Source organism: Pan troglodytes, chromosome 3 (assembly GCF_028858775.2).
Source record: "Pan troglodytes isolate AG18354 chromosome 3, NHGRI_mPanTro3-v2.0_pri, whole genome shotgun sequence".
Taxonomy (NCBI): domain Eukaryota; kingdom Metazoa; phylum Chordata; class Mammalia; order Primates; family Hominidae; genus Pan; species Pan troglodytes.
Window position 1 is genome coordinate 119,853,036 of NC_072401.2, and position 27,560 is coordinate 119,880,595.

General features: G+C 37.0%; 1 protein-coding gene across 1 annotated transcript; it reads left to right on the plus strand.

Annotated features, from left to right (window-relative positions):
- Nucleotides 1-1,133: 1,133 nt before the first annotated feature.
- METTL14 (methyltransferase 14, N6-adenosine-methyltransferase subunit) lies at nt 1,134-27,538 on the plus strand. Its single transcript, XM_517408.9, has 11 exons — nt 1,134-1,742; nt 4,083-4,171; nt 5,532-5,619; nt 7,703-7,783; nt 8,152-8,239; nt 10,569-10,659; nt 13,303-13,444; nt 16,667-16,759; nt 20,021-20,137; nt 21,682-21,892; nt 26,085-27,538. The coding sequence occupies exons 1-11, from the start codon at nt 1,677-1,679 to the stop codon at nt 26,387-26,389; spliced, it is 1,371 nt and encodes a 456-aa protein (XP_517408.2). The 5' UTR covers nt 1,134-1,676; the 3' UTR covers nt 26,390-27,538.
- The last annotated feature ends 22 nt before the right edge of the window (nt 27,539-27,560 follow it).

Consider the following 27,560-nt stretch of genomic DNA (forward strand, 5'->3'; position numbering starts at 1 on the left):
AACCTGCATAGCAACTTATCAGGAAAAAAAAAATCCTCCATTAGACAGTAAACTCCATAAAGAAAAATCGACTTTAGTTTTTAATCTTTGACAGACTTTATAGACTCTAGGGCCTATCACAGTGCTTGCCATATAAAATGCTCAATCAATATCAACAGATATTTAAGTGAATAATTGCCTATTCTCACCATTGGTAAAATTTAAATCAGTATTCAACTTAAATGATTGCCAGATAATACAACTGATTTTTAAAGAAATACACTTTAACTCATATGGACATAAATATTTTACAGTATCCAAGTAGTGCTGACATTACTCAAGGAATTGTTTAGGACTACTTGTTCAAAATTTCTTTCAGACCTAGTTCTTCGGAAATACATTATAATTATTTCTATAAAAGTGGGCATGACTAAGTAGAATCTAGTCTTGCCCACTTTTGGCCCAGCCTGACTCAACTGGTTTTGATCTGGATGACTTAATATTATTTCTGAAAATTAAATCCACTCTGAAAGAACAGACTTATTACTAATTTTGTTAAGTACTTACCGCGATTTCCAATTAAACTTGAGGCAACATGATGTCTTACTCCACTTCCGCCACTGTAGGCTTGAAATAAGATGGCAAGTGTGGTGAATAATAATGGTAATAACTCAAATAAGACTTTGGCCTTTGCTGCCATCCTATGAAGACAGAATCACCACCCCCCAGCCCTCACCCCTCACCCCCGCAATCCGAGTAATTTCAGGAAGCTATTTGTTTCCTTATCCTTGGGTTATTTTCAGTTAAGACAAATGTACAAGCACAAAAATGAGTCCCTTAGCTTCTGACTCCTAGGACATAAACCAAGACACACTTTACTGTCACACACTCATTTCCCTAAAGGGAAGTAGCCAAAAAATGCATACTATAGTAAAATGGGAAACATTTCAAGGGACAGTAAGGTGTGGGGAAGAGTGGGCAGATGTTGTGGCTGTTACCTGCGTGAAGGTAAATAAAATATTAACAATAACAAGCACTTCTACACCGCTATGTGCAAGGTGCTATTTATCCTTTCAATCACAGCTCTGTGAGGTAGACACTTATGACTCCCATTTTACAGATGAGAAAACTGAGGCTCACGAAGGTGGTTAACTAGCCAAGGCCACTCGGCTAGGAAGTGAGAGGCCAAGGTTCAATCCTAGGCAATCTGGCTTAAGTTTGTGTTCTGTTAAAAAAAAAAAAAAAATTAAAGGTTATCTGGCAATTTTTTAAACGTCAGGACTGTCATCTGTGGAATCAATTGAAAAGGGAATCAACACTTCAGAAACTGTAATACACCAAGGGAACCTGCTATCCTGGGAAAGAGAGATAAAGGAGAAGTCAGCTGACTGTCCTCCTTCAGACTAGCTCAGACCACCCCAACCTGCGAGGGCCCTGGAGACCCCTGTGGCGCAACAGATCCCTTACTGGGTCCCTTCCAAGTGGCGTCACATAGCAAGCGTCCAGAAGGAGGCGGGACTTCCGGGCCAAGCGAGCCAATTCCGGCCGCGCCGGAAGTCTCTACTGAGGAAAGCTATGAGGATACTCTGTTCGTAAGCTCCCGGTGAATTTTGTTCCACAGACTCGGAAGAAAGGTTGGATAAGAGTTCACTGGAGATTGACAAGTACTCGGAATAGTGAAAAGCAGGAGTTGGAACATGGATAGCCGCTTGCAGGAGATCCGGGAGCGGCAGAAGTTACGGCGACAGCTCCTCGCGCAGCAGGTCCGCGGCCCTGGTGGCCCCTGTGGGAGGGATCGAGAATGCGAATGCGCGGCCGCCTCTTCCCTCCACACCCCGCCTTTTTCTGTCCCCTCTCTACCTGCCGCTGTTAAGGCCTTTCTGGTCCTGCGATCCTGATCCCTGGTTCTGCCTTTGTAGTTCTCAATTTTCGCGGTGTCCCGAATGTTTTTCCAGTTCCTTCCGCGGTTTTTGTGGTGCTAAACCGAATGCCAGGATTAGCCTTTAAGCTTTGTGGAACTCCCACCGAGTGTCTGGCATGTTCACGCCAGGATGAGTGTCATGTTATCCCCTACATTTCTCTTCACTATTAAATGGTCATCTATTTCTTTCTTTTCTTCGTCGTCAGCCCCAAATTCCTGAGATTGTGGTTTCATTATGAAATACGTTTACAGTATTTTCTTTGACATCTTTCTGAAGACAACACTGGAAGTAGCCTGAGTGTAAATTTTAGATTCTGCATCTTATATAGAGTATCCTTGTCACATCCACAGTTAATATTTGAAATCTTACTCTGTGTTAGTCACAATAATCTCCTGAAACAGGTATTATTACCTTCACTTATCAAGTAATGAAAAAGGCTCCATACGTTAAGGAATTTTACTCCTGGTCGCTCACTTCTCTGCTGGGAAATAGAACCTAGGTTTGTCTCCCCAAAGCTTGTCTTCTAAACCATTGTCCTTCACTTCTTTCTTGTGTATGAGTAAGTTAACATTTGCTGATTAGTAGAGTGCACATGCAGAAAATACAGATTGTGCACAGTTCTACTTAAAATCGAGGCTGTATTTTCCATTCTACTATTCAGATCAGTAAAAGTGATAGGAGCAATGCTCATAGACTGTAATTAGTCATCTTGCAGTTATTTTTCAGTAATGAAACTTGGTTTTAGTAAATGGACTTCTGAAACCTATCCTCTTTATGGTCTGATGAACAGATTTGTGGAATATGGCTAAAACCGTGGAAACTTGGAGTCAGATTTGTTCCTTTGTTCGTTATCCCGCTGGCATTACGATCTTGGGCAAATCAAGTATCCTTTCTAAGTCTTCTTTTCGCCAACTTCTTTTATCGTATTATCTTCAAAAATGTTAAGTAGCTCTTTGTTGCTACCACAGAAGATGTTTTACTCCTTAATATTGAATTCAAACTTCTATTTGACTCAGTATACATTCATAGGACAATTATTTGTTTAGTGTTTTACACTCAGCAGATGCCAGGGGCTCTAGCTTTTAAAGTCTTTTATGAATTGGTTGCACTCTACTTAGCCAGCCTTATAACCATTATTTGTTTACATTTGTTTGTATTTTGCAAAATTTTCCAAACTGCCAAACAAAATTTATGTTACCATTTTAAGGTAGTAAAGTTCAGCCTTGTGTCTATAAATAGTAAGACTTAGCTTGAGTAAAACTGGATCGATTTTTATTAGAGCATAGGATAAATAAGTTACATTATATAAGCTGATGCCTACAAAATGTTTAACATGGTACCCACAACCCTGTGCAAACACTGTCTTATCTACTTTTTTTAGTTATTGCTATTGCAGGTTGAATATCTCTTATCTGAAATGCTTGGGCCAGAAGTGTTTTGGATTTCAGATTTTTTTCAGGATTTGGAATATTTGCATATTACTTACTGGTTGAGCATGCCAAATACCAAAACTCAAAATCGGAATGCTTCAGTGACCATTTCCTTTGAATGTCATGTCAGTACTCAAAAAGTTCCAGATTTTGGAGCGTTTTGGATTTTGGATTTTCAGATTTGGAATGCTCAATTTGTATTAAATCGTGTGTATTGCTTCACAGGAAATTGGCTAAAGTGTCTTATTTTCAAATACAGATGGTTCCAGACTTACTATCATTTGACTTAACAATTGACTTTATGATGGTTTGAGAGTGATAGGCATCCAGGCTGCTCATTGACTTACGGTGGAGTTGTGTTCTGATAAACCCATCATAAGTGGAAAATATTGTAACTTGAAAACACACTTACAACGTTTATTTTGAAACAGATTTACTTTCAACTTACAATGGGTTTATCAGGACATAACCTCATCATAAATCAAGGAGCCGCTGTATAACTGAAAGCATAAAATGTTTTGCCAGCTGTGAAACTCATTCTTAATTAATGCGGTTTTTTTCCAGAGTTTTTCCAGTTTGTCTTGCAAGCTGATTAATTCATTGTTGTGTGTGTGTGTGTGTGTGTGTGTGTGTGTGTGTGAATTAAGGTGTTTTTGTTTTTTAAGTATTTAATATATTAAATGCTGCTACAAATGCCCAGAAAGGCTATCCAATGCATTGCAATCTAATTTCTGATTTTGCCTTTTCTCAGTTGGGAGCTGAAAGTGCCGACAGCATTGGTGCCGTGTTAAATAGCAAAGATGAGCAGAGAGAAATTGCTGAAACAAGAGAAACTTGCAGGTCAGTCAGATAATTCTTTTTTTTTTTTTTTTTTGAGACAGGGTTTCACTCTGTTGCTTAGGCTGGATAGGCTGGAGTACAGTAGCATGATTATGGCTCACTGCAGCCTTGACTCCTGGGCTCAAGTGGTACACCTGCCTTGGCCTCCCAAAGTGCTGAGATTACAGATATGAGCCACTGTGCCGAGGCAGGTGGATCACTTGAGCCCAGGAAGTCGGGAGTTCGAGGCCAGTCTGGCCAACATGGTGAAATCCCATCTCTACTAAAAATACAAAAATTAGCCAGACATGTTGGCGGGCTCCTGTAATCCCAGCTACTCGGGAGCCTTAGGCAGTAGAATTGCTTGAAACCGGGAGGCGGAGATTGTAGTGAGCTGAGCCAAGATTGTGCCACTGCACTGCAGCCTGGGAGACAGAGTGAGACTCCGTCTCAAAAAAAAAAAAAAAGAATGTGAAAGGATTACTGTTTTAATAAATAACCCTAGGTAGGTATGCAGTGTATTAAGAAAAGCATCAAAATAATGATTTTAGACACAATGGTTTTTATTGTCAGTTCATTAATTATGAAATATTTATTTTCTGAGGATAGTAAGTTCCCATTTGTAAAGTACTTAGAAAATGGAATGTTAGACTAAGAATTAGCATATATACTATAAATAAACAAGTATATTTAAACATTTTTTTGGAAATAGAGTCTCACTCTGTCACCAGGCTTGAGTGCAGTGGCGCAATCTCGGCTCACTGCAACCTCCGCCTCCAGGGTTGAAGCAATTCTCCTGCCTCAGCCTCCCCAGTAGCTGGGACTACAGGTGCGCACCACCACCCCCAGCTAATTTTTGTATTTTTAGTAAACATGGGGTTTCATCATGTTGGCCAGGCTGGTCTCGATCTCTTGACTTTTTGATCCGCCTGCCTTGGCCTCCCAAAGGCTGGGATTACAGGCATGACCCACCATGCCCAGCCTAAAAATTTTTATAAAAGAAAATATACTTTATCCTAAAAGTGGTATTTATTTGGTAGTTCAGAAAGCATTTCAAAATTTTTTCGCTATTCTAGTTTTCAATTTGTACGTCTGTTTTGCTCAAAACAGATTAAAATAATACATACTATATAAATTTATTTTCAATATATCCCTTATAGCAGCTTATTTTCTCATTTGGTTGCTTTCTCATAAAAATGAAACAGAGAATTATCAATCAGGTTATTTGACTTTTTGGATGACTTATAAACTGCTTAGATAGATATTCTTTAATCAGGAAAAATTTGTCTTGTTCTGTTTTTATAACCTGTTTATTATTATTAATAGATGCATTTATACATCTTGTATATATTTATGGGTAATATTTCTGTTTATTTTTCAGGGCTTCCTATGATACCTCTGCTCCAAATGCAAAACGTAAGTATCTGGATGAAGGAGAGACAGATGAAGACAAAATGGAAGAATATAAGGCAAGTAGAGAGTGAAATAAGTTTATGGTCAAAGAAAACATAAATCCAAATGATAGATTCATATCCAGGAAAACAAATTTGATGGAAAGCCTAATTTTAAGATGTGCTAAAATAATTGTCAGTGGCATATGTTATCACCAGTTACATTAAGACCATTATATCAGTTTTCTTATCTTTTTCTTTTCTTTTCCTTTTTTTTTTTTTTGTGACGGAGTCTCGCTCTGTCGCCAGGCTGGAGTGTAATGGCACAATCTCGGCTCACTGCAACCTCCGCCTCCTGGATTCTAAGGGTTTCTTCTGCCTCAGCCTCCCAAGTAGCTGGGACTTGGTGCACCACCATGCCCAGCTAATTTTTGTATTTTTAGTAGAGACAGGGTTTCACCATGTTGGCCAGGATGGTCTTGATCTCTTTACCTGGTGATCCACCTGCCTTGGCCTCCCAAAGTGCTGGGATTATAGGTGTGAGCCACCGTGCCCTGCCAGTTTTCTTATCTTAATGCAAGAGTTATGTGGATTAAATGAGGTTATATATATGAGGCACTTAGCATAATGTCTGGTAAGAACTAGTTAATAATATTCTTTTTTTTTTTTTTTTTTTTTTTTTGTGAGACAGAGTCTCACTCTGTCGCCCAGGCTGGAGTGCAGTGTCGTGATCTCAGCTCAGTGCAACTTCCGCCTCCTGGTTTCAAGCTATTCTTCTGTCTCGGCCTCCCAAGTAGCTGGGACTACAAGCACGCACCACGACGCCCGGCTATTTTTGTATTTTCAGTAGAGACAGGGTTTCACCATATTGGCCAGGCTCGTCTCGAACTCCTGACCTCATGATCCACCCGCCTCGGCCTCCCAAAGTGCTGGGATTATAGGCGTGAGCCACCATGCCTGGCCAGCAGTAGACAATAATATTCTTAAAGATGACTGAGGATATAAGTGTATCATAAACTTTGGGCCCAGTGTGGTGCCTCACGCTTGTAATCCCAGCACTTTGGGAGGTCAAGACGTGCAGATCACTTGAGGTCAGGAGTTTAACACCCTCCTGGCTAACATGGTGAAACCCTGTCTCTACTAAAAATACAAAAAATTAGCTGGGCATGGTGGCACACGCCTGTAATCCCAGCTACTCAGGTGGCTGAGGCAGGAGAATCGCTTGAACCCGGGAGGCAGAGGTTGCAGTGAGCTGAGACCATGCCACTGCACTCCAGCCTGGGCAACAGAGTGACTCTGTCTCAAAAAAAAAAAAAAAAAAACCACAAAACTTTGGGTAATTGATTGGATCAGATTTTGAGAAGCTGCAGTAGCTTTGGATCAGATTTTGAGAAGCTTTTTTGAGGAGTTGTTATTCCATGTTAACAATATTGGATAGTATAATCAAGATATTTTTTGGATTTATGGCCTGGACTACATTGTAGAAATATTTCTGAAAGAGGCTCAGGAAAAACCCAACTTCTAACTTGTAATTGCAATATTTAGTTGAAATAGTTGAAAGTATTATGGTCCAAAAAACTTACTTTTGTTTTTTCAAGTTAATTGTATATAATAGAGATAAGAATGTATAGTTTCAATAAAATCTCTAGAAAGTTCAGTGAAATAATACTTAATCTCGTGAATCTTGTCTTATATGTTGCAGTTCTTATAATATGTAACTTAAATGTTTGTGACTTTTTTTTATTAATTAAAATGTTAGTGATTATTTTAGGTGGAACTATATGCAGTTGCTGATATTCTAACCTTTTTGACCTTTAAGCATAGCAGTTTCATATTGCAACATTGGTGGTCGTATCTTTCATGACTCAAACTAGACTCTAACACTTATAGTATTGTATATGAGATAAATAGTTTTAGACAAATCAATCAACAAAATAGTAGTTACAGTAATTATTTATGATAGGAAATTTTTTAATGAAAATAATCAGCTAGCTAGATCTAATAATGGGAAAGCAAAGACTTCAATGTTTGATTTTAATGCTAATTTAAAACATTTATTAAATCTTAAGGAAATAAAATATGTTGAGTTTTAATCAGGATGTGATAATTAGAGAAATAGCCCCTATCTGTAAAATATTTACTTAATCTTATGTTTTTCAAGGATGAACTAGAAATGCAACAGGATGAAGAAAATTTGCCATATGAAGAAGAGATTTACAAAGATTCTAGTACTTTTCTTAAGGTAAAATAAATAATTTTCAAATTTTGTAACTCTTCATATTTAAGCTCTATACCTGAAAAGATTTTAAATACCTGTTTGTCTTCAAGATGTTTTTTAATTATTGAGGGATCATTGTTATAAAATAAAGATTATTTAAAATTACTCATGAAATAGTCTTCTGATATTTGGCTATTTAGTGTGAGGTAACAGTATATTAATATCAGTAGCTACTGAAAAGTAATAATTTTAGTTGTATTTTCAAATATTACTAATTTTTAAATCTATCAATTGATTGCATTTTATATCACCTTGTAATAGAAAACAGTACAGAGATAATTTATCTGCCATTACAATGCATGTTACAAATTTAATTTTGTTTTTTAATTTAGGGAACACAGAGCTTAAATCCCCATAATGATTACTGCCAACATTTTGTAGACACTGGACATAGACCTCAGAATTTCATCAGGGATGTAGGTATGTCAGGTTTGTTTGGACTACGCTATTGCTGACTCTCAATTACATGCATGTAATTTATCCAATTTGTGGATATTTCTAACAAAATTATTTTTCCAGCTTGACATCTTTTTTTCGTTCTCAGTGCTTCTGGTATACCTTCTTTTTCTTTTCTTTTCTTTTTTTTTTTTTTGAGACAGAGCCTTGCTGTGTTGCTCAGGCTGGAGTGCAGTGGGGTGATCCCTCTTGGCTCACTACAACCTCTGCCTCCCAGATTCGAGCGATTCTCCTGCCTCAGCCTCCCAAGTAGCTGGGATTACAGGCACCCCCCACCGTGCCTAGATAATTTTTGTGTTTTTAGTAGAGACGAGGTTTCACCATGTTGGCCAGGCTGGTCTGGAACTCCTGACCTCAGGTGATCTGCCTGCCTCGGCCTCCCAAAGTGCTGAGATTACAGGCGTGAGCCACCGCGCCAGGCCCACACTGTATACCTTCTTTTTCTATAATCGATATTACTATTTTTTTGTTTGTTTCTTTTTGGCTCCAGTTTGGTATTATGCCTATTCTTGCATTTTAGACAGATTTATTGAGATAATACATACTGTACAATTCACTCAAAGAGTTTTTTTTTTAATGTATCCACAGAATTGTGCAACTATTTTCACAATCTATACTAGAACATTTGCATCTCCCCTAAGGAAGCCCTGTACCCATTAGCAGTCAGTCCCCATTTCCTCTCTCTCATCTACCCCTTCTCAGCCTTAAGTATCTGCTGATCTGCTTTCTATTTCTATACGTTTGCCTATTTTGGACATTTCTTGTAATTGAAATTATACAATGTGTGGTGGTTTGTCACTGGCTTCTTTCACTTAGCATATTTTTAAGGGTCATCGATGTTGAAGCATGTGCCTGTACTTCATGTTTTTAAATTGCCAAGTAATATGCTATTGTATATGTTTACCTTTCTGACAACTACTCTCTTGTGTTTCCAAGCAGCTTCACGATTTTACATTTTTACTAACAACGTATGATGGTTCCAGTTTCTTCACATCTTTGGCACTTACTATTATCTGTTTTTTATTGTAGCCATCCTAGAAAGTGTGAAGTGGTATTTTACTGTGGTTTTGATTTGCATTTGCCTAGTGACTAATGATATTGAGCATCTTTTTTTATGCTTATTGGCCATTTAAATATCTTTTTTAGAGAAATATCCTAATACTTTGTGTATTTTTAAATTATTTCACTGTCTTTTTACTATTGAATAACAAGAGTCTTTTATATATTCTCTTTGTGTGTGGGTGTGGGTGTGTATTTTTTACATATTCTGAGTACAAGTCTCTTACCTGATGAATAATTTGCGAATATTTTCTCGCATTCTGTGGGTCACTTTCTTGATAGTATATTTTGTAGCACAAACATTCTATTTTTGATATAATCAAATTTAGTTTTTCCTTTGTTACTTGTAAGCAACATTTCTCTTGAAGTAGAGAAACTAATTTTAATGTTTTTATAAGCAACATGTAGATGTAGCATAAAAATTTGTGGTTAAATTGTATAACCAGATTTAGATATAAACTGCTCTGCTCTTAGGATACCTACCTCCCCAAGGCAAAGAAAACATACTTAGAAAACTATTACAGATTGAGGAAAAGTTGTACCTTCTGTTTTATAGGTGATTAGAAGCTGACTCTGCTGTCTTGAAATTTGACTATAATAAAATCTTCAAATTCATTAATTGAAATGTGATCTGCAACCACTGACTGAGGAAGCTTTACAAAATCGTTTTCTTTTTTCTTTGATATTAAAGTTACTAATATTTGTACTTTTGGTTTTTAAATTAGGAAGTTCATATAACTTATGTTGTTATAAATGTGCTTCCTGTTTGGGAAGAAAAGAAACACTCATTTTCTTTGCTTTGAATAACTATCCAAGAAATTAAGTAAAAATCTTAACAATCAGGTTCTTTAGGATAAGGATTTTTTTTTTTTTTTTTTTTAGTTAAGAGGAAGGGGGAAAAGAATCACACAAGAAAGGTAGTTGTTTTTTTTTTTTTTTTCCTGAATGTTAAACTGGATGCTAGGGGCGATGGTTTAACTTAATAAATATGTGATATTAAGTGGCTTATTGACTTGGACTGGGTTTTAGAACATCTGGGTTTTTACTTGCATGTCATTAGTTATGAAATCTGCATACATATTATTTAAAATTATTAGAAATTAAGCTTCCTTAAAAGATATGAGTCAAGTGGCATGTGTATTATTTTGTTTTCTTGAGAGGGCTCATAACTTTTGAATTACTGATATTAACTTCAGTTGAGATGAATTCAGAATTTACTATTTTTTCTCCTCAGGTTTAGCTGACAGATTTGAAGAATATCCTAAACTGAGGGAGCTCATCAGGCTAAAGGATGAGTTAATAGCTAAATCTAACACTCCTCCCATGTAAGTGTTTTTATTCAATTACTGTTTATTCCCAACTCAGGCTTAAAGTATCAGTTTGTTTATCCTATAACCTTTTTTCTTTTTCCTAAATTCAGCACTTATGTTAACATGCTTTATTACTCTGTTTCTTCTCTCTGCCTTTTTGTTTTTTAAAGGCTGGTGCTCATTATGTTGCCCAGGCTTGTGTCCATCTCCTGGGCTCAAGCAATCCTCCCACCTCACCTGGACTACAGGCGTTTCAGCCATCACTCCTGGCTCTATTTTTCTTTCTTTCTTTTTTTGTTTTGAGATGGAGTCTTGCTCTGTTGTCCAGGCTGGAGTGTGGAGTGTAGTGGCGCAATCTTGGCTCACTGCAGCCTCCGCCCCCTGGGTTCAAGTGATTCTCATGCCTCAGCCTTCTGAAGAGCTAGAATTACAGGCACGCACCACCATGCCTGGCTAATTTTTGGCACACACCACCATGCCTGGCTAATTTTTGTATTTTTAGTAGAGACGGGGTTTCACCATGTTGCTCAGGCTGGTCTCAAACTCCTGACCTTGGGTGATTTGCCCCCCTCAGCCTCAAAATGCTGGGATTACAGGCATGAGCCAGTGTACTGAGCCCTATTTCTTCGTTATAGCAAAAATGTTAATTTGAAGCTCTGGTGCTGAGTTCAGAGGGGGCTCTCAGTTTTTTTTCAGCTTTTCAGATAATTTGCTTAAAGTGCCTCTAAATATTTTTTCTTCTTAAAAGTCATCCAAGTCGGGCATGGTGGCTCACCCCTCTAATCCCAGCACATTGGGAGGCTGAGGCAGGTGGATCACCTGAGGTCAGGAGTTTGAGACCAGCCTGCCCAACATGCTGAAACCCTGTCTCTACTAAAAATACAAAAATTAGCTGGGCATGGTGGTGCACGCCTGTAATCCCAGCTACTCGAGAGGCTGAGGCAGTAGAATCGTTTGAATCTAGGAGGCAGAGGTTGCAGTGAGCCGAGATCGCACCATTGCACTTTAGCCTGGGTGACGGAGTGAGACTCCGTATTCTTGATAGCTTACTTAAAATGCCTTTAAATGACTTCTTGTCAAGTAATTTGTTTGTTAAAGGAAGCTTAGAAAACTTAGAGTCAGGAAAGGAAGAAAACAAATATTAATTACAGCTTAGCATTCTGAGATACTATTCTTAACAATTTGGAATATGATAATTCATTTCAACCGTTGCTAAGCAGAATAATGTTTTCCTCAGAAATGTATATGAGATCTTTGAAATTGGAGAATTTAGCTTTGAATGTTTTGTACATTTAATGATATGATAAAATGTATTTTGGGCTGGGTGCGGTGGCTCACACCTATAATCCCAGCACTTTGGGAGGCTGAGGTGGGCGGATCATTAGATCAAGAGATCAAGACCGTCTTGGCCAACATGGTGAAACCTTGTCTCTATTAAAAATACAAAAATTAGCTGGGTGTGGTGGCGCACACCTGTAGTCCCAGCTATTCAGGAGGCAGAGGCTGAGGCAGAAGAGGTGGAGTTTGAACCCAGGAGGTGGAGTTTGCAGTGAGCCGAGATTGTGCCACTGCACTCCAGCCTGGCGACAGAGTGAGACTCTGTCTCAAAAAAAAAAAAAAAAAAAAAAAAAAAATTGTATTCTGTAAGTCATTAGAAGCACCACAGAATGTTTTAGTATGTGGAGAGGAAGTCTAAGTATACTCTAATATTCATTGTATTTTAAAATACACCTTTACTTGCTTGCTTATTTACTTATTTATTTATTTAAATAGAGACAGGGTCTCACTGTCTCTATTTTGAGACCAGGCTGGTCTCAAACTCCTGGGGTCAATTGATCCTCCCACGCTGGCCTCCCAAAGTGTTGGTATTATAGGCATGAGCCACCATGCCTGGCCTAAAATACACCTTTAATGAGATGTTGAGGTGGGAAGATCACTTGAGCCCAGGAGTTTGAGATTGTAGTACTGTATAATCAGGCCTGTGAATAGCCACTGCATTCAGCCTGAGCAATATAGTGAGACCTTGTCTCAAACAAACAAACGAAAACCCATTTACATTTAAAGTATTTTAAATTTAAAATATTTTCATGCTATGTGACAATAACTTTTCAGTAAAGGCCAGTAATAACTTATATTAGGTAGCATGAAAAGACTCTTAATAGAAACATTTTTACTAATGAAAAAACTAATAAAAGAAAACTATATGAAAACTGTGTTTTGGGGGAAGAATTTAAAGCTTACAGAGAAATGGGTTTTCTAACTGAACAATTGAGAATAAAACAATGTGATATTCCTTAGAAAATTCAGATGAGAATGGAAAGGGGTTCAGAGACATATCTGAGTATGGATTTTTAATATTGAGAGAAGAATATATTCTGGGTGTACATGGGGAAAATAGGACTTTTACTATGTAGTTTGATTACGTTCATGTCTTAAGAAAGATCACTGGTAGATCGTTTAAGTCTATACTGAAGAAAAAAAGACTCAATAAAAAGGCCTTTAGTAATTAGCTTACTGATTACTTTGTAAATAGTGTTTAGTAATAATGTTTAGTGATATCTAAGGCATTTCTTTAATTACCATCTGTTAAGGTACTTGAAAATCTTATTTAAAAAGCATTTTTTAAAAAACCTCATTTTTAATGCTTTAATCAAATAGGTACTTACAAGCCGATATAGAAGCCTTTGACATCAGAGAACTAACACCCAAATTTGATGTGATTCTTCTGGAACCCCCTTTAGAAGAATATTACAGAGAAACTGGCATCACTGCTAATGAAAAATGCTGGACTTGGGATGATGTATGATCAAACTTTCTACATTGTAATGAATTATTTATTTTCAAATGAATATGTTTATTTGGTCAGAAAGTGAGATAATAAATATCATCCCTACTTTTGTAGGGATTATAAATGTAGATTTATAGTGTAAATTATAGCTGAAGGTCCAAGGTACATTGACTAATATTACATTATCTTTAATTTGAGCCTTCTTTTCAAGGCAAAAATTGAGCAGATAGCAAGTGAATAGGCTGTAGAAGACTTAAAATTTTGGTCTTAGAGTCCTTGGCTATATAGTTAGAGAAGTTTAAAAACAGATGGAATGATTCATAATTCATTCTGCATTTGATTAGTTTCAGTAAACATCGGAGCTTGTTTATATATATAAAAACATGATTTCTACTCTTTAAACAGCTTACAGTGTAGTAAAGTATGGATAAATACCCTGTATGGACACATAATTACAATTTTGTTGATTAAACGATGGAGTCCTGCATAAGATGACATGAGAACAACTGACCAGTCCTGGGTAGATGGGACATAGGAACATAGAGGAGGTGACACCTGAACAATATAAATAGATTAGTTGGAATTAGCCAAGAAAGATGTGGGACGGGGGTTTCAAGCAGAAGGAACAACAAGAACAGAGGGGATGGAGGCAAATGACTATCTGGTTGTGGGGTGGAGGTCCTGTATGTAGGTTGGTATTGTTGGAACACAGATTGGGACTATCTTGAGGTGATGTGTTAGGAGTTGGGACTTTTATTCTGAAGACGTTAATAAGTCTGAAGAGTTTTAACCAGTTTCGTAAAAAGGTCAGATTGGTGTTTGGAAGCTGGGCTAGAGTCTGGGAAAGAATTCTGGAAAAATGGCCGGGTGTGGTGTCTCATGCCTGTAATCCCAGCACTTTGGGAGGCCGAGGAGGGTGGATCACGAGATCAGGAGTTTGAGACCAGCCTGACCAACATGGTGAAACCCTATCTCTACTAAAAATACAAAAATTAGCCGGGTGTGGTGGCACGTACCTGTAATCCCAGCTACTCGGGAGGCTGAGGCAGGACAATAGCTTGAACCCGGGAAGCGGAGGTTGCAGTGAGCCAAGACTGTGCCATTGCGCACTCCAGCCTGGGCGACACAGCAAGACTCTGTCTCAAAAAAAAAAAAAAAAATTTCTGGAAAAAGGAGAGCAATTAGAAGACTCTTTCTTAGAGTAACCTAATGCTGAGATGAAGGGACGCTGAATTAGGGTAATAGTAGGAATGGAAAGAAGGTGATACATTCAGTAATGTTTAGGAGGTAGATTTGGTAAGATTGAGTGATTGGGATGAGGGGAAGAGTTAAGGATAACTCAGGGTTTCTATCTTGGGATAGGTGGATTGAATTATCACCAACTGAGAGTGAGTTTCAGAAGATGAGCAGGATTAGAGAGGTTAAATAATACTGAACAAGTTGATTTCTAGGTATATGTGAGACATTCAAATGGAAGAGGTCATAGGAATAAAATATGAAACTCTAAGGACAGGCAGATCTGGTTTCAAAATACATATTTTAGAGGATTATCACATAAAATCCATGTAAATAGATGAGTTTATCTTGGGATCGTGTCTCAGGATAAAAATGTGGACTGACAGTAAAGCCGGGAAAACATTTACATTTAAAGACTACATATAAAAGAAATTTAAAAACGAGTTGTTCAGTGGTGAATGAAGAGAACCAGGAGAGTATGAATGTAATGGAAACCAAGGGAACAGTGAGTTTCAAGGAGAGTGTAATCAGGAGCGTCCTGCACTTCTAGAAAAGATGTGGGGCAAGGAAAGGACTGAAACTGGAAGACATGTTTCTTAGGAAACGGATTAGAATCTTTGCATGTCCCTTTCTGAGTTAATGGTAGTTACTACTCTTAATAATATCTATTTTTCCAAGATTTACCTCTAATTCTTCCTCTTCCTTGAAACTTTTCCTATTAGCTTTAATACTCCTAGCACTTTTATTTATATTTGTATGGCTCCTATAATGTAAAAGTTTTTCCCCTTCCCTGTTTAAAGTGTTATCTGTGTTTATTGTTGAAAAATCAGAAAAGTGCACAGAATGTGGTATTTCTAAGACTTAAGATTAAAGACTTAATGCTCTTGGTATTTCTTGCAGAGAAGTTTTCCAGATAGGTATAAATTTACATTCCTTTCAGTAGTGTTTAAGAATGTCTAGTTAGCCATATCCTCATTAAAGTTGAATATTAATATTAAAAACCATTTTTTATCAGTTTGATCAAAAGAAAAAATTTAAACAATGAATCTGATTATGTCCTTTATTAATAATTAGGCAGAATTTTGTTTTCTCTAGCCAATCCGTGAGGTTTCAGCAGTGAAGGTACAAGAACTTCAATTATATGTGATAAACTAATACAGTTTTTAAAATAAAGAAATTCTATTTTATATGCAAATTCTTGATTTCAGTTTAATTTCACTGTACTTCAACTCTGGCTGGCATACTGAAAAATTTTGTCTGGCCCCAGAGCCCTAAGTTCTTTAACTTTTATGAGATACTGTCCTAAAGAAAGTGCCAGTAGTTAATGTAATAAACAAAATGTAAATAAGAAAAATGTTTGGGTTTCACAGGTATTCTTTTTCATGTTAGAGAGTCGGTAGTGGTCATTGTGTTTTACTTAAGAACACAAGCATTAAAGTACCAACACTTAACTTTTAGAATTAGTGTCAAAAGAGAATAATTTTTTTTTTTTTTGGCATTTGAGACTCAAAGTAGTAATCGTAGCAAAATATGTATATTGATTTATTGAGAAGTTCTTCTGTAGACACTGGATATCACAGTCCTCCCGAGACATTTATTGTTATATTTTAATTTTAATTTTGTCCCTAACGTTGGGCTTAGTTAAGTGCTTCATTCTTTTTCAGTAAATGATAAAAGATTGCTGGAGAATCTGTCTCAAGCTCCATCTTAAAAGATTGCATAAGTCTATAGCTATTGTTTCCTATAAGCTCTTTCCATATAACAGCAAGTGTATATATGTATATATGTGCACAGGTGTGTATGTTGTTTGTATATAAAGTAACAAAACAATAGAACGAGTAATTTTAAGGATAACATTTATTTTCTATTAGTTCCTAATGGAAACTAATACACTTAAAGAACACATCTATCCTAATAAATCTTAATTGTTGTTCTTTTGGATTTAGGATGAATGGGAAACAAAATACTTTTATGCAATATCGTTTTGATTTCTTACAGATTATGAAGTTAGAAATTGATGAGATTGCAGCACCTCGATCATTTATTTTTCTCTGGTGTGGTTCTGGGGAGGGGTTGGACCTTGGAAGAGTGGTAAGATGGTGCTTTTATAAAGTGGATTTTTAAATTAATAAGAAAAAAATGTAACAGTATGTTGCATAGGATGTTTGAAAGTGGATGTTATTTTGTCCTTTGTTTCTTAAATAATTCTAAAATAGTGAGAAAAAAAAACCGTCCAGAAAAGAACGTAAGAAAGGCAATACTTGTAAGTTAGTTTACCAGCACTAGGGAGGAATGTGTAGCTCTTTCAAAAGACACTTCATTACAAGTACAGGAAGAGAACAGCTTAAAGATTTGAAACTCCAAATTATACCTCAAAAATGAGCTGCTTGGTATCATTTACAATTCTTTATGAGTAGCTAAAAAGTGTTCTATGAGTAGCTAAAAGTATTCAGGAGCATTGGCTCCTGAAATCCAAATGGAAGTCAAATAAAATTGGAAAAGTAACACAGCATATGGAAGACATGAATGAATGAGAAAGAAGTTATAATACCTGAACTTATTTTAAGTATCTGATATTTAATTGTATTTCACAGCTTTTTTATTTTTTATTTTTTTATTGGAGTTTTTTTTTTTTTTTTTGAGACAAGGTACCAACTCTATTGCCCAGGCTGGCATGCAGTGGCACAATTGTGGCTTACTGCAGCCTCGACCTCCTGGACTCAAGCAGTTTTCCCACCTCAGCCTCCTAATAGCTGGGACCACAGGCACACCACCACCCCTGGCTAATTTTTTTAGTATTTGTAGAGATGAGGTCTTGTTATGTTGCCCAGGCTGGCCCCAAACTCCTGGGCTCAAGGGATCCTCCCACCTCAGCCTCCCAAAGTGTTAGGATTACAGGCATGAGCCACCACCCCTGGCCCTGATTGGCCTTCACCAAAAGGAACAAAATAGTATATATGCTGTTTTAAACAAGAATAACAACAGTATTATGACTAGGTATCAGGAGTCTTAATTTTGCTCTCAATTCAGCTGCTATGCTGTAACAGTAAGACTTTGGGCAAAAAGATACTCTTGAGGGTCTCAATTTTGTCACATTTTATTGGTTGACACTTCGTTTTTATGACATATTATTTATTATACACCAAACTATCTCATTTAATGATTCCAATTTGGGGAGGTATCCATTTGACAATTGAAAAATTTAAGTAGGATTATATGAGATAATAAGTATGATTATATGGAAATAAGATTGTACCCAAATTCTGAAATTCTACAATTACTGTATATTCTTTATATAAATAGTAAGGCTGTTGGGTAACATCATTGCTTCCATCATTTATTAACTCCAAGGTAAACTATAACTGTGTTTCAGTTGGATATCTCCATTTTTTTGGTGTTGGCTCTTCAAGATGCTATAGAAAGTGAGAGCGAAACATACATGTTTTTATAGGTATATTGGTGTTTACTTTGTTTTAACTTTAATATCTGACTTTGATCTTTCCTCTCATTCCCCAAATTAGATTGAAAATGATTAGAAGGTTTTTATCTTTTTTTTTTTTTTTTTTTGAGACAGAGCCTTGCTCTGTCGCCCACACTGGAGTGCAGTGGTGCGATCTTGGCTCCCTGCAAAACTCTGCTTCCCAGTTGAAGCAGTTCTCCTGCTTCAGCCTCCTGAGTAGCCATCCAGGAGGTTTTTATCTTATTTACTTAATGTAGCAGTTTATCATACTGGTGAGAGTTTGGCAAAAAATGATTTAAAAGATAATTCAGCATGAGAAATACTCATGAGATTTTGATAAATTAGTGGATTAGGGCATGTAGAATTTAGGTCATAGTGATGTTAATGACACCTGGTGCAAAATAAATATTTAGTAACAGGAACAGATATTGATCTTGATTTTGGAGATTTTAAAATAAAGTTCTGCTGGGCGCAGTGGCTCATGTCTGTCATCTCAGCACTTTGAGAGACAGAGGCGGGCAGATCACTTGAGGCCAGGAGTTCAAGACCAGCCTGGCCAACATGGTGAAACCCCATCTCTACTAAAAATACAAAAATTAGCACAGCATGGTGGCACGTGCTTGTGGTCCCAGCCACTTGGGAAGCTGAGGCATGAGAATTGCTTGAACCTGAGAGGCGGAGGTTGCAGTGAGCCAAGATTACCACACTGAACTCCAGCCTAGGTGAGACTCCATCTCAAAAAATAAAATAAAATAAAATTCTAAGTTTCATTTTGAGGTGTTATCTTACATTACCCAATAAGCATTCCTGAAAAGTGTATGTTTTATACTCTATCTTTTTTTTTTTTTGGTTCAGGGGGAACTCCCAACAGGATTTCCTGTGGTGGAAAGGAAGCTTGTTGGAAGGTTTTGTTGTTATTATTATTATTATTATTATACTTTAAGTTCTGGGATACATGTGCAGAACGTGCAGGTTTGTTACATAGGTATACATGTGCCATGGTGGTTTGCTGCACCCATCAACCCGTAATCTACATTAGGTATTTCTCCTAATGCTGTCCCTCCCCTAGCCCCCAACCCGCCTCTACTATATCTTGATATGTACTTGATCATCATACCAGCAATACTGTACTTATTTGTTTATTTTTCCCTCCTTTACTCTTAAAGTTGATGGGGATAGGGACTGTGTCTTATTCATGTTTTTATTTCCAGCAGCTAACCAGCACTGGCATATGGTAGACTTTCAGTTGTCACTGTGAGCAGTCATTTAGCTGGTATTCGTTTTATGTTAATATTTAACAGCTTCTAGGACATTAAGGTTCACATCTCTGTTTTCTAGATTATATAGAGATGAAAGTACCATTTTACCCAACAAAGAGATACACATAACAATTTTAAGTTTAAACATTTTTATAGTTGTATTAAAAATAGAAATAAGGTTTTATAAGACTGTCATTTGAAGTTAGCGTTTAGAAAATTTTCAATAGTATGTAGCTTTGTCAGAGAATAGAATATTGAGTTGGCAGGAATCAAATTGTGTTTTGGATTATTTTGTGATTACAGAAGGTCTGAGTGCTTACAATTTAAAACCCCATGTCCATTGATGACAATAGAATGTAGAATTGGGAGATGATGTAATCCTTTCTATGTTTTGATATTTAACTATATATATGACATTGATATCCAAAAGATATATATGCATTCCGTATTATGGCTATGTATTTAAAGACTGGCATTTCTTTTTATATTCTACACTGAAACAAAATTACCTTGAAACCTTGGAATATAGTGTCTGAAACCTCTAGAAAGTTTTTTTTAATGCTGGTCGTTATTGTTAAGTATTGTTTATTTCTTTAAGTTAAGGATTTGTGTTTAAAATTCTTTTGTTTCTAGTGTTTACGAAAATGGGGTTACAGAAGATGTGAAGATATTTGTTGGATTAAAACCAATAAAAACAATCCCGGGAAGACTAAGACTTTAGATCCAAAGGCTGTCTTTCAGAGAACAAAGGTATTGCCTTTACTGATTTGTTTTTTTAAATTTTCGTGATTTTCTCTCAAGCTTTTCCAAATAACTATATACTGTTTAATTAACTTTAGTGAAAAGGTCCTTTTCTTAGACTTGTAAAGACAGCATTGAGCATTACAGGAATACATCCAAATTAGTTTTAAAATGTTTTATTCATTATCTTAGATCAACCCCACCATGCTAGAAAGGGGAGTATATATTCCTCCATGTCCTAAATGCCATATTTCTAAGTTAGATAAAGGCTTTTGATCACACTGACCCGCAGAATTTTTCTAGGCTCAGAAAGAAGAGAAAGCAAGACTCGAGTTGGCCAGCTTAGAGACGTATTTCTCTCTTCTTTCCTTCTTTTTCCTTTACAAGAACCCCTGAGAACTTCTGTTTGTTGTGACTCTGCCCTGCTAGTATCAGGCTTTAACAGTTTTTGTTCTTACTTTTTAGGGAGCCACTGGTGGGAGGGTCTTTCTTATTAAGTCTTTTTTGTACTGGAATCATGCCTAGGTAATGAAGCCTCCGTAAAAACCCAAGGCGGGTTGGAGAGCTTCTGGGTTGGTGAACCTGTGGAGTTTCTGGGATGGTGGTCTGCTTGGAGAGGGCACAGCAGCTCCATGCCCCATGCCCCATACTTTTCACTATGTGTCTCTTCCATCTGGCTGTTTTTGAGTTGTATCCTTTTATAATAAATAGGTCATAGTAAGTAAAGAGCTTTCCTGAATTCCTCGAGCTGTTCTAGCAAATGATCTAACCTGAGGAAGAGGTCATGGGAACCTCTGATTTATAGCCGGTTGGTCAGAAGCACAGGCGACAATCTGGACTTGTGATTGGTATCTGAAGGTGGGGCATTCATGTGGTTCTCAGCCCTTGACCTGTGGGGTCTGCACTAACTAGGTAGATAGTGTCAGAATTGAATTGAATTACAGTGTTGATGGAGAAGTGGAGAATTGCTTGGTATGGGAAAAACCCACACATCTGGGATCAGAAATGAAGTATTCTGAAAATACTGAGTGTTGTGAGTGCGTAGAAGAGTTTGTTTTTCTTATTTACGTGGCAGTCTTTCCTCATCCAGAGATCCAGGTTTTCCTGTTGTTTTGTTGCCCATAGAACTGTATCTCACCAGAAATGGTGGCTCACTTCTGTAATCCCAGCACTTTGGGAGGCCGAGGTAGGTAGACCCCTTGAGCCCAGGAATTTGAGACCAGCCTGAGCAACATGGCGAGACCCTGTCTTTACAAAAAATTTAAAAATCAGCCAGGTGTGATGGTGTGTTCCTGTGGTCCCAGCTACTTGGGAGGCTGAGGCAGGGGATTGCTTGAGCCCAGGAGGTCAAGGCTGCAGTGAGCTGAGATCATGCTACTATACTCCAGCCTGGGTGACAGAGCGAGACCCAGTCTCAAAAAGAAGAGAAATAACTGTATCCCAAAGATTCGGAGAAATGAGGATTGTTTTAGAATTGAGGACATCAGAAATGTGAAAGGTTTTGGAGTGACTGTTGATGAAAACAGATTAATTGGTCTGCTCTTGTTATTTAGGAACACTGCCTCATGGGGATCAAAGGAACTGTGAAGCGTAGCACAGACGGGGACTTCATTCATGCTAATGTTGACATTGACTTAATTATCACAGAAGAACCTGAAATTGGCAATATAGAAAAACCTGTAGAAATTTTTCATATAATTGAGCATTTTTGTCTTGGTAGAAGACGCCTTCACCTATTTGGAAGAGATAGTACAATTCGACCAGGTAGGACCTCAGTTAACAACAACTTTTATGATTCTTTGGGTTATGCATGTCAAGAAATAGGACATGGTGCTGTGTAAAATAAAGTTCTTATGCATTTGATTCCTTTTCTTGCTGTACTTCAAATATGAACAGTTTCAGGTCCACAGCAAAATTGAGAGGAAGGCACAGAGACTTTCCATATACCTGCTGCCCCCACACATGCATAACCTTTCCAGTTATCAGTATCTCCCAACAGAGTGGTACATTTGTTACAAATGATGAACCTACATTGACACGTCATAATCACTCAAAGTCCACAGTTTACATTAGGATTCACTCTTGGTGTAGTAATTCTGTGAGTTTGGACAAATGTATAATGACATCTATCCAGCATTATAGGATCATACTCAATAGTTTCACGGCCCTAAAAATCCTTTATGCTCCACTTATTCATCCCTACCCACAACTCTTGATAACCACTTATTTTTTTACTGTCTCCATAATTTGCCTTTGTCAGAATGTTACATAGTTGGAATGGTATAGTATGTAGCCTTTTTAGATTGGCTTCTTTCATTTGGTAATTGGCGTTTAAGATTTCTCCATTCCTTTTCATGGTTTGATAGGTCATTTCTTTTTAGTGCCGAACAATATTCCATTGGATGTACCACAGTTTTTATATCCATTTACCTACTGAAGGACATCTTCCAAGTTTTGGCAATTATGAATAAGCTACAATGGAAATTTGTGTACAGGTTTTTGTGTGGTCATAAGTTTTCAGCTCCTTTGGGTAAATACCAAGGAGCACAAATGCTGGATTGTATGGTAAGAATGTTTAATTTTGTAAGAAACTGCCAAGACTGTCTTCTGAAGTGCCTGTACCATTTTACATTTCCACCGGCAGTGAGAGTTCCTGTTGCTCCGCATCCTCACCAGCATTTGGTGTTGTCAGTGTTCAGGATTTTGGCAATTTTAGTGTGTGTGTAGTGGTATCATAATGTTGTTTTAATTGGCATTTTTCTGATGACATATGATGTAGAACATCTTTTCATATGCTTATTTACTATCTGTATGCCTTTTTTGGTGAGATGTCTTTTAAGGTCTTTGGTCCATTTTTTATTTGGCTGTTTGTTTTCTTATTGTTGAGGTTTAAGAGTTACTTGTATATTTTGGAGAATAGTACTTTATCAGATTTGTTTTTTGCAAATATTTTATTCGGTGACTGTCTTCTCATTGCCTTGTTGCATGTTTATTTTTATTTAATTAATTTCTGCTTTTTTATTTTCTTTCTACTTTCTTTGGATTTACTTGCTGTCTTTCTATCTGAAGTATTTTTAGATTGATATTCAGGTTAGGGGTACAGGTTTAATTTTGTACTTGTAAACTACTAGTACAAAAAGAAAGAAAGAAATTGAATAGGCAAGAGTTTCAAGAAAGAAACTCTTGCAAAAATTTAGTATTAGCTACATGCAAATAAGGAAGAAAAATTTGATGGATCCAAGTGTAGATGTTTGGGAGTTAGCCATATAAATAATTGTATGTGCAATTGAGAGTCTGTTCAAGAGACCTTAATTTATGGCCAGGCACTGTGACTCAAGCCTGTAATCCCAGCACTTTGGGAGACCAGGGTGGGCAGATCACTTGAGGTCAGGAGTTTGAGACCAGCCTGGGCAACATGGTGAAACCCTGTCTCTACTAAAAATACAAAAATTAGCTGGGTGTGGTGGTGTGTGCCTGTAATCCCAGCTACTTGGGAGGCTGAGGCAGAAGAATCACTTGAACCTGGGAGGCAGAGGTTGCAGTGAGCCGAGATTGTGCCACTGTACTCCAGCCAGGGTGACAGAATAAGACCCTGTCTCAAAAAAAAAAAAAAAAAAAAAAAAAAAAAAGACCTTAGTTTATTAAGTTGCTCCTCAAATACACTTCTTCCTCAAGGAAATAGCCTAAGGTATTTCACATATACCTTAGGAATACAATTTACCATTGCTTTAAAATAAAATTTACAGATAACTATGTGAGTCAAATACACTCTGAAGCCAGACAATTTTTTTTTTTTTTTTTTTTTGAGACAGGTTCTCACTCTTGTCCAGGCTGGAGTGCAGTGGCACGATCTTGGCTCACTGCAACCCCCGCCTCCCAGGTTCAAGTGATTCAGCCTCCTGAGTAGCTGGGACTGCAGGCGTGTGCCACCACACCTGGCTAATTTTTTGTATTTTTAGTAGAGATGATGTTTCACCATGTTGGCCAAGCTGGTCTCGAACTCCTGACCCCAAGTGATCGCCCGCCTTGGCCTCCAAATTGCTGGGATTACAAGTGTGAGCCACCACACACCCAAGCCACCACACTATTTTAAACTTACTCTGTTCTTAGTAATACGTTTAGAATTTCTAATAAAACACAATGTTGCCGTGCAGAATTTGGAAGAGAGGGGAATCCATTGGACTTCTATAGCCAGTTTACTCTGCAAAGATTTCCATGTTTTATGTAAGAGACAGTATAGCAAGGGAGACAGAGTATTAGTTATTTTTATTATATCTTTAAATTTTCTGTTTCTTATTCCTTGTTTGTGGTGTTGTGTTCCACATATATTGAATATTATCTTCCATAATACCACAAACATGCCAAAAAACAAACTAGAAGGCAGCAAATAAAAATCTCATAGGTTTAATAGTCAGTGAGAGCCCTTAGGTGTGGAATGTGCTCTTGATCATGGTATCTGCCAGGTAATACATAAAAGACACAGTATAATTGACCTTTTTTTCTTCAACTATTACAAATCTTACTGTATTCGTGCACTTTTAGAAACTAAAAATGTTTTAAAAAACAATGAACTAAGTATTGTACAGAAATGGCTACTGTATTTTAGAATGTGATCCTAGTGAAATATTTTTCATTTTATAGCTTTTTATGATGCATCTACTTTTCTAAGAAATAACCTAAGGATGATGGGGCAGATATATTTATAAACCTAATTTTGCAGATAAATAACCTAATTCTTACAGATAATTGGACCTGTCCCAAATAATGCTGTGTCTCTTATAATGCTCCAGAGGCATATTTTCAGGGTCCCCTGCAAAGGGCATGTCTGTAAGAGTCACCACACCCAAAGAACCCCAGAGCACGGTGTCTGTATTGGGTATTTGTAGTTCCTTCCATTCTAAAGCCAGTTTAATCAATCAGAGAATACCCTTATTACAAGCAAAGTTGTCTAGCAATATAATTGGCAAAATAGCTTTTTACGTACAGAAGTATAATGTGCAGTGGAAATTCTCAGAAAGAAGAAATAAATTTCATTTCATGTAAGAAATATATTTCAATTGGATGTTGAAGGGTGGGATTTTTAACAGGTTGACAGGATAGAAAAGAAAATAATATGGGCACAAAAATCAGGGTTAGTATAGAAGCAGTTACTATAGTAGTTCATTGTTTTCCTTAGAGGTTCATGAAAAGCATTAATGAGAAGTGTTATTGGAAAGTTCATTCAGCCATCATTGTAAAAGATCTTAGATTTCATATTTATGAATTTGGGCTTTGTGGAAACAGTTGGAAGGTTTTTGAGCAGAGAAGTGACATGTTTTAAGCTTTGCTTTAGGCTTTCCACATTTAGAGGGAGGAGAAGCTATAGGTTGGGAGATCATTACAGTATATATGTGTGTCTGTTACACATGTGTTATATGGTAGGGAATTGACCTTGTAAAAAAAAAAAAAGGCTTAAATTTGAGGGTGGCAGCAGAAATGGAAAGATAGGAATGAGTGGGAGTAACATGGTAGTGGTTGAATTTCTCAGACCTATCAACTGAGAATATTTTCTAGTTAGCAAGTGTAGAACAAAAGTTGGTTCCAAGATTTTAATCAGAAAATGGCACCATTTACATAAATAGGAAGATTATATATAATTTATTACAGTTTCACTAAACCCAAACTCAGTGTAATGTATAGGATTTTTTTTCTCTAAGTTCTATTCTCACAAAAGATAGTACGTGGATGAGGAGGATATATTACAAAAGTTACAATCTAGGAGGAGAAACAAGATATATACCTGTGAAATCTTTAAAACATGACCACAATTAAGTGCCATTCTGTAAAAGAGATCAGTATTGGATGAATGATGGGGACATCTTTAAGAATGCATTGGGGATTTGAACTAGCTTCTAAAGAATTAATAAGAGAAGAGAATTGCAAATAAAAAGTATAATCTTTTTTTCCTCCATTTCAGGCTGGCTCACAGTTGGACCAACGCTTACAAATAGCAACTACAATGCAGAAACATATGCATCCTATTTCAGTGCTCCTAATTCCTACTTGACTGGTTGTACAGAAGAAATTGAGAGACTTCGACCAAAATCGCCTCCTCCCAAATCTAAATCTGACCGAGGAGGTGGAGCTCCCAGAGGTGGAGGAAGAGGTGGAACTTCTGCTGGCCGTGGACGAGAAAGAAATAGATCTAACTTCCGAGGAGAAAGAGGTGGCTTTAGAGGGGGCCGTGGAGGAGCACACAGAGGTGGCTTTCCACCTCGATAATTGTTGAAGACATTGAACCTATTCATCCTCCTCTAACCTTCTTTATTGTAATTAAATTTCAAGTGGGAGACTTAACTTTAGAACTCACTTCCAGCTTGCACTTTGCTTTAATTTCTCTGAGCTGCAGGAATGTCTTAGCGAGCCTCGCTTGCCGTTGTCACACACACTGTCTAGTTTTTTTCAGGATAAATGAATGATTCTGCCTTTTGTTATGTGCATGAACGGAATGGAACAACTCAAGTAGCTTCATCTTCAGAGACTGAATTTATTCTGATAGACCTCAGCTAATTACAAAGGATTTTGCTAATTTTTGGGAATAAATAATGGAAAAAGATCCAGTCTGTGGTATCATGCTAGTGCTGACACGGCCTTGATAGAATAGAGTTGGAAAAGATGATAAGCTTCTGTCAGGGTTTTAACATTTTCTTGATGAAACAATAAAAAGAGGTAAGCTTTTTTCTTCTTCTTTTTTAAGTTTTAAATAAACTCAGATATAATTTGAATACTGAAGAAATTAAGAGACTTTGAACAAAATCTCTTCCCAAATCTAAATTTGATAGGGGAGGTGGAGATTCCAGGGGTGGGTGAAAGAAGAGATAGGACTTAGCAGGCAGACTTAAAAAAAAAAAAAAAAAAGTTCATCATCATAATCTCAATTTTGTGGCTATGACTCCTAATCACGCTTCCTAAGAAGCAAAGGAGGACAAATATTCATGTGCTAGATAGCACTGTGGTGTGGACTTGAACTTGGATTGACCTTAAATTTTATATTCCTCAAATAAAAGAGAGGCAGCAACAAGATACCTCATTATCAGATGCTTGGTTTAAACATTTTGGGACTAAAATACTTGGTGATGAAATGACATACACCTTTAAACTTGTTATGGAGATAGTTTAATGTAAAACCAACTACAGAAAACCCTCAACTTAAGGATACAGCTTGGAAATTGGAACTGCAATTGCCTTTTATTAAAACCATATGGTGTGATGTTTGTTTTTAAAATTATATAAGACTTTTTGCTGTCACTTCTCTTGCTGTACTGTAATTCATGTTTTAAATGAATTTGATAATGAAATTATGCTATTATCATTCTTGATGAATACTTTTCTTATTTTTATGATTTTTCTAATGAAACTTTAAACTTTTGAGATTTGAGAGTCTGTTTTCTAT

Bases quoted from the DNA above. Each gene is read 5' to 3' on its own strand.
- METTL14 (XM_517408.9), top strand. From the start codon at position 1,677: ATGGATAGCCGCTTGCAGGAGATCCGGGAGCGGCAGAAGTTACGGCGA. The intron at 4,172-5,531 runs GTCAGTCAGATA...TTTATTTTTCAG, and splicing joins GAAACAAGAGAAACTTGCAG to GGCTTCCTATGATACCTCTG. The intron at 8,240-10,568 runs GTATGTCAGGTT...TTTTCTCCTCAG, and splicing joins GAATTTCATCAGGGATGTAG to GTTTAGCTGACAGATTTGAA.